Source organism: Cydia amplana, chromosome 3 (genome assembly GCF_948474715.1).
Source record: "Cydia amplana chromosome 3, ilCydAmpl1.1, whole genome shotgun sequence".
Classification (NCBI taxonomy): domain Eukaryota; kingdom Metazoa; phylum Arthropoda; class Insecta; order Lepidoptera; family Tortricidae; genus Cydia; species Cydia amplana.
The window spans coordinates 19,579,837-19,587,707 of record NC_086071.1 but is presented as its reverse complement, the minus strand read 5'-3'; the positions used below and the strand labels follow the sequence as shown (position 1 = coordinate 19,587,707).

The following is a 7,871-nucleotide window of genomic DNA, read 5'->3' as shown; positions in this document are numbered from 1 at the left end:
TACGTAAGTGTGACAGGGAGGCATCACGTCGAACGTGGTTCGCGGTAGGCCCTCTGGCTCTGGCAGCCATTAATGACAGTGCTCTATATACTCTTTGACTACCTTCTATGCTCTTTGATGACCAAAGCGGGCTTTGCCCACGGAGCATGTAAAACTTGCGCATTGTGAGGCAATTCAAATAGAATAAACCTTACAAGCTCGGTATATTTCCAGCCTTTCCAGGTTTATACATATTGTGTATTTTCGTGGCTTTCACTTGACATATAAGGGATGGTATAATATTTACTTGCTCCGGCTAACTATATGCGCCATGTGCAAATATCCGATTCTTTAGACGTTGTCAAAGGTACATTTTGGACTCTTTGGAAAAGTTTTATTGGCGGGAAACATCCGTTACAAAGTGGCGGGAAGTAAAGGAAAGTTCTTTTGCTCTCTGCACTGAACCACATCAAGTGTTGATTTGAAATTTGAAAATCTAAATTATTCAAAGAAACTGATTAGTCTTATTACACAACAATGGTAATTACGTTAAACTTACTATCAGTCATTACATTACAATAATTCAGTTGAGAGATTGCTTCCACTCAATTTTTAATATTGAATCATACGTAACCTGACGACCATTGCTCATCCTTTATGTATCTTTTGTAGTATTTTTACTGTTTGTCATATCTGTACACTACATTTAATGTAAATTTGTTTGAACAGAATTATATTCCTAAGTTTTGTAAGGAATAAATAGTTCAGCGAGCAAATTGTTCTAAACTGCTGAATTCTACTTTTTCCATGTTGTTCTGGAAGATGAGCGGTTTCAATCTCAGAAAGAGGGCTCGACGTGTCTGCTACTGTGAGCCAGAGGAGCCACCCTTCGATGAGTTCATTTGTAAGTAAATGGCGTAAATGCCGTGAATTTGTTAGTACCTAGGTATTTAGTTTACAATGTTAAAACTGTTTTAGGCGCGGAGCGGAGCGGCACTTTTAGGGGGCGGCAAAATTTCAGAATAAATACCAATAATATCATATAAATATTTGAACTATTTCAGTCGCATTATTATATTGAAATACGTAAGCTAGGGGGCGGAAAAAATTTCATCCGCCCCGGGCGGCCGAGACCCACGCTACGCCTAGGGTTGCCAGATCGAAAGGCGCTATTATCTGGAAAAAATGTCAATTTTTCGGGATTTTGGGACTTAAGTCGGGAAAAAAACCATTCAAATTAAAGTAATTGTATTAATAACAACGATATTTTACATTATTGGCACTACGTCAGCTGCTCTTCCCATTACGGTTCGACGCGGGTCGCTCGCTCGCTCGACGACAGTTCGGAACTTGAAATTATTGTTTTATAACGTGAAGCCGTTTTTCGGGACAATTTTCACTTGGTCGGGAATCGGGAACACATGCTAAAAATCGGGGGAATCCCGCCAAATCCCGACCATCTGGCAACCCTAGCTACGCCACTGCTAGAACTCTTATTATCTTAGTTATGGGGTTTTGTTATAAGTTATAAGAGACCTACTATTTATCTAGGTATCCTAATACTATAATTGGATTTTGCAAATGGAGTATATTATATTGTTATTGTTACAGACTGCTCTGAGTGCCGGGACTATGTGTATGAGTACTGTGCAATACACGGCCCGTTGCTAGTTATACCCGATGACAAGGTAAGTTATTTCTAAAATATGTATCAGATATTGTCAGCAGCGTCATTGTGTGTATCTAAATAAAGCTTGTTAGTGTATCTAAATATTACATAATTTTATATAACAGTAAAAACTATAGGTACAGACTTAAAAAATGAACTTATTTGTCACTCTTGTGGATAATATGCAAATTCCTCATTAGTTTTGACGAATACGTAAAGAGAGTCATTTATGAGCTAACCTGGCCCCGTAGATAACATGCTAATAATCGCTAACGCCCCGTAGCGAACGTAATGCAACCGTCAGTAATAGTCAGTATCACTGTCACATGAAAGAGTGAAAGAGACACAAAGCGATTCGATGGGGAAGCGCAAGCGATTGTCACCTTGGCTAGCCCGCCTGGTGTAGTGAACAAATACCTATTACTACACAAGCCTAGAATCACGAGTTCGTCTTGCACTTTATTCGGCTTTAAGAATGTTATCCATTGCTGAAGATGCGTATGTTGGCTGACATTACCTAGTACTGCTAGCTAGTAGGTACCTTGTGCATGTGTCAGGTGCCCGCCGAGACGGGGCTCCCCGCGTTCGTGCCGCGCGCCGCGCTCACCGTCCCAAGAATCTTCCTGCATCTTGCCTACTCGAACATACCAGGTTTCCTACACGATGATTACTTAGATCATTTTGTCCTTTAGCAGTTGAAGTAGTTAGAATAGTATAGAATATCTTTATTGCTCACATGTTGGTGTACAGTGCCCTGTTTATCAAAAGCTTGTAACTTGTATTAATACAAGCGGAACTCCCTTTTTGACAGCTTTTGTTAGAAAGGGACTTCCACTTGTACAAGTTACAAGCTATTGATAAACAGGGCACAGGTCTTACTCTAGGTACAATAGTTACATTACAACATGTTACCCAACGAGGTAATTGCAACTACATGTACAGTCAGCAGCAGAAGTTGCCAAGCGGGCGAGGTGTTCAGAATGATCTTGACGCGACTTTATTGTTGAGAGAATAAGAGCGTGTCAAGGTAATTTTGAACACCTCGCCCGCTTAGCAACTTCTGCTGCTGACTGTACATATAAAAGTTAGAGATGCGTTTCAAGTGTTTCAACTTTCTCATGTCATACTTCATACTTAGGGTAGGTAATATGTAGGTATAGTACATGTATGTATTGTTTGTTACGTATCAATAAATAGCCTGGATCTGGTCGACAAAAGTGGTCCCATAAAGTACCTATGACTCAAGCTAGAACAATCCGGGTCCAGACCGAGCCTTCCGACTTTCTAAATGAATTGTCGGACGCCCCGGCCCGGACCCGGACCGTTCTAGCGTGAGTCGTCCTTAACTAAAAGAAAAATATAGGTACTTAAAACTGTCTACTGAATTTAGGTACACGATTTTACGTGTTCGATGTGATTTTTTGCCGCCCAGAGCCATATATGTAGGAACTCTAGACTTCATCTTTATTAATTATTAGGTACCTAGGTTAAGTTTATCAAACACAGATTCCATTCCATAACTGTAGTTACTAATGGTATTCTTAGTTTGCTTGATCCAAAATATTAAGTAGGTATTGTAAAAATCGCATGCAATTATTTTCAAACTTCAGTTGATAGATACATCTTTTGTAGACACGTAAGGTAAGGTTCAATCAGCAGCAAAAGTCGCTGCTTCATGGACGAAGTGTTAAAAATGTGATCTGCGACCGCATTTCTGTGTTAACGATATCACCAAACTTAGCTTTTAGGTGCGTACTTCTGCTGCTGACTGTATTATGTAGAAACTATATTTACCTATTTAGTAAATCTCGGTAAAGAATAACTCGCGTTAGACCGGGCCATGTCCGGGCTGGAGCTTCCGGCGCTTACTTTTCTATGACAATGACAGGTGATCACGTGATGCTTTCCATAGAAAACGAAGCGCCGGAAGCTCCGGCCCTACACGGCCCGGTCTAACGTGAGTCATCCTTAATACCTCCTTAAAAAACTCCAAGTATATCTATAGTTGTTGTATATGTCAGGGGCGGGGATAGGCGTGTTCAGCACGCTGACGCTGCCCAGCGGCGTGCGCTTCGGGCCCTACCGCGGCCGCCGCCTCAAGGCCTCGCTCCACTCCGGCTACGAGTGGCAGGTCACTCTCACTACGAGTATTAACTTATTTATACGACATTTAATACTTATAATCTAACCGGAAGCGGAAGAATATTTGAAGCATGCGGTTGCCTCAAATCTCAATCAAAATCAAACAAAATTACGTTTGGCGGAACTGAGAGCTTAAGTAGATAGGTAAGTAGTAGGCTGCTAGGTGCAGGGCTCGGAACCGGTTTTTTTGTAAAATCCATAATAGCCCAATATTTTAAATTATGTTATGTTCTTTACGTAGGACTAAATCATGTAGGTATCTAGGTAACAACTTCGTATTATTAGAATTGTCCCATTAAAAATGAAATAATAAACCAAATAACGTAATAATACCGGTATTTTTTGTTATGAAGAAAAAAGCAGTTCTTAGCCTTGGCTAGGTGGCCTCTTGCTAGAAAACAACATTTCTGAAGTCCTTGGTCGAGAAATATTGTAAAACACTAAACTAATCCGTCTTTTTCTAAATTGCGAGAAACAGAGCCAAACTCGATCTATCTCAGGACTTTCTGTTGGCACCTCCACGCCTACTATATTACATTTACTTTGATCAGTATAGAATTGTGTTGAAATGTATTGGTATTGTAGGTGTACGACCGCAACAACAAGCCTTGCCACGTGGTGGACGCGAGCGACGGCGACCGCTCCAACTGGATGCGCTACGTGAACTGCTCGCGGCGCTCCTCCGAGCAGAACCTGCTCGCCTTCCAGTACCAGGGCGAGCTCTACTACAGGCGAGTGCGACCTAATATTTACCAAATTACCAACTAACTATTGCTAAAAAATATCCCAACGAATTGAGAGGTTTTACATTAGGTTATTGACAAAACACAGTTCCTCCTTTTGAGATGTTAATCCCTGTAGGACGGTGAAGATCGTGCCGCGCTTCACGGAGCTGCTGGTGTTCTGCGGCAGCGAGTTCGCCGCCCGGCTCGGCGTCGACCTGCGCCGCTACACCAAGCCCTGCCACTGCAAACACTGTGAGACACTAACTATGCTTTCTTATAACTATTACACGACGTTTAAATACAATGAAAGATAAAGATAAAAACGTAGGTACTCGTACATACATGTAATAGGATGACAAAATCAAACAATTGATTTTTATGTTTTTATTTCAGGTAAAGCTCAACTTGGTACCAAAAACGTACCAGAGAAAATAAACAAAGAAGAAACGCGTAATGAAAAGAAGATAGAAACAGAAATGAAGTATGTTAGTTCAGGTCAAGCCAAACTTGTCACTGAAACAGAACCTGCAAAAACGAACAAACGTAAAACGCGCAATGAAAAGAAGAAAGAAACAGAAATTAAGGATGTTAGTTCAGGCCAAGCTACACTTGTCACCAACAAAGAACTTCCGAAAACTAACAAACGTAAAATGCGTAATGACGATAAGAACGAAACACAGGTAAAAGAGAGTGTCACAACAGGTAGTAAAGTCGAAACGCTACAGGAGCCTTCTTCGTCTCAAGCGGAATCACCAATAAACATGGATGTACAAGAGATTCCGACTACAAGACCTGCTGCTGATGGATCTAACACAACGGTATCGAATGCGAATAACTACAAATGTGACCAGTGTGGCAAAACATTCGATGGAAAGTCACACTTAGAGAAACACCTACATTCTCACATTGCACTGACAAAGGCTAAAACCAGCAGAGGGAAGGAATTCACGTGTAATAAATGCAGTAGCACATTTGATACTCGGCTGCTTCTACTGGAGCATGCGAAGAGCCGGCATGGCGTGGAGTACTTCACTTGCTCTGCATGTGAGTATGCAACTAGTAAGGAAGGATATCTACAGACACATCTGAGGACTCATACTGGCGTGCGGCCATTCAAATGTGATCAATGTAGCGCGGCCTTTACCCGAAGCGCTCACTTACAAAAACATAAGAGAACACACACAGGTGAGAAACCGTTCAAGTGCGGTCAGTGTAGCGCAGCCTTTACCGAAAGCGGTGCTTTACAAAGGCACAAAAGAACACACACAGGTGAGAAACCGTTCAAGTGCGGTCAGTGTAGCGCGGCCTTTACCCGAAGCAGTAATTTACAAGCTCACAAGAGAACACACACAGGTGAGAAACCGTTCAAGTGCGGTCAGTGTAGCGCAGCCTTTACCGAAAGCGGTCATTTACAAAGGCACAATAGAACACACACAGGTGAGAAACCGTTCAAGTGCGGTCAGTGTACTGCCGCCTTTATCAAAAGCGGTAATTTACAAAGTCACGAGAGAACGCATACTGGCCAGAAACCCTTTGAGTGCAATATCTGTGACTACAGGGCTACTCAGTCAAGTAATCTAAAGAGACATCTAATGGGCCGGCACTCGGGCCTAAAGCCGTACGGCTGCGAGTCGTGCACTTACAGGGGTGCTACTAGAGGTCAATTAACACGGCATATGAAAACCCACCAGAAGCCAGCTTAGCTTGGTTGTTTGTTTTGTAATGCTTCAGCTGTTTTACATATATTTTATTTACTAAGATGTTGCTGCCATATTGTTTAGTTATTTTTTTATTATAACGATCTCTACTATAGTCATAATCATACATCGGGGTTTTCAGTGCGGGAATGATTTCGTGTATTTTATAACTTTGTTATTGTAAAGTCATATTAAACGTTACGTTACGTAACGTTAATATTATTATGTCAATTCATATTAAACATACCAAATGTGTTTGGAAATGTTAAATTTGTATCGTTTTTAGGGTTCCGTACCCAAAGGGTAAAAACGGGACCCTATTACTAAGACTCCGCTGTCCGTCCGTCCGTCCGTCCGTCCGTCCGTCTGTCACCAGGCTATATCTCACGAACCGTGACAGTTGAAATTTTCACAGATGATGTATTTCTGTTGCCGCTATAACAACAAATACTAAAAACAGAATAAAATAAAGATTTAAGCGGGGCTCCCATACAACAAACGTAATTTTTGACCGAAGTTAAGCAACGTCGGGCGGGGTCAGTACTTGGATGGGTGACCGTTTTTTGCTTGTTTTTTTTTTATTTTTTGCTCTATTTTTTGTTGATGGTGCGGAACCCTCCGTGCGCGAGTTCGACTCGCACTTGGCCGGTTTTTCAGTTTTACCTATTATTTGGCTAGTGTAAAACATTCCCGCACCGAAAACCCCGATGTATGGTCATAATGATGATGTTATGTAGGTAGTTGTATAATATAGTATAGTTTTTTTTAACGATAGAAGTTATCGGTTAAGTTTTTAGAGTAAGTATTATTAATAAAATATAGTTTTTCTCTTGACTTCTTTTAATTTATTTATATAAAAGACGTTCCATCATCAACTCCCCTATTGACCTCATCGGAAAATCGGTCAGGCTCCGTAGACAACATGCCAATCGCTAACGCTCCGTAGCGAACGAAACGCAACTGCCACTGTCACACTAATATGGAAGAGTGATAGAGAGACAAAGTGATTCGATAGCGAAGCGCAAGCGATCGTCACCTTGGCTAGGCCGCCAGGGGTCGGCAAACCGCGGCCTCCGAAGATACGTTTGCATAAGTGAAGGAATTAACGTCGTAATCGCGGTGTCGGCGAATATCACTCATTTTATCAAGGAAATTGACAGATACAGCGGCGGTAACAACGACGCCACAAAGATGACCTACCGCGAACCACGTTCGACGTGTTGCATCTCTGTCATATTTGTAAATTCATACGTAAGTGTGACAGGAAGGGAACACGTTGAACGTAGTTCGCGGTAGGCCCTCAGTAATGCAGCTGCAGTTGATATCTGAACGTTTAAGAATGACTCACGCTTGACCGGCCCGGGTTCGGGCCGGAGCTTCCGCCGCTTCGTTTTCTATGAAAAACACGACGTGATCACCGAACAGCCGTCATAGAGAATGTCGATCGCCTCGGCCCGGGCACGGCCCGGTTTAGTGTGAGTCATCCTTAACTTAAAAGGTCGGGCGAAGCGTATTACAGAATACTTATTTAATTTTAAGAACAGCTGTAATACCATGATTTGCAACAAAAAAATTATTATGAATAAATTAGGGTAGGTACCTACACTAATGACACTACAATTTGTTTTATAAATATGTTTTATTTCTTTCTACACAACA

At 41.7% G+C, this 7,871-nt stretch overlaps 1 protein-coding gene across 1 annotated transcript; it reads left to right on the top strand.

Moving 5' to 3' along the window:
* The first annotated feature begins 801 nt into the window (after positions 1-801).
* On the top strand, positions 802-6,218 carry LOC134662720 (histone-lysine N-methyltransferase PRDM9-like). Its single transcript, XM_063518991.1, has 7 exons — positions 802-883; positions 1,591-1,667; positions 2,206-2,299; positions 3,670-3,779; positions 4,376-4,521; positions 4,652-4,767; positions 4,909-6,218. The coding sequence occupies exons 1-7, from the start codon at positions 802-804 to the stop codon at positions 6,216-6,218; spliced, it is 1,935 nt and encodes a 644-aa protein (XP_063375061.1).
* Positions 6,219-7,871: the final 1,653 nt, after the last annotated feature.

Excerpts from the sequence above, each read along its gene's own strand:
- LOC134662720 (XM_063518991.1), top strand. The coding sequence starts at position 802 with ATGAGCGGTTTCAATCTCAGAAAGAGGGCTCGACGTGTCTGCTACTGT. Across the intron at positions 2,300-3,669 it reads TGCCTACTCGAACATACCAG|GGGCGGGGATAGGCGTGTTC; the intron begins GTTTCCTACACG and ends TGTATATGTCAG. Across the intron at positions 4,768-4,908 it reads GCCCTGCCACTGCAAACACT|GTAAAGCTCAACTTGGTACC; the intron begins GTGAGACACTAA and ends TTTTTATTTCAG.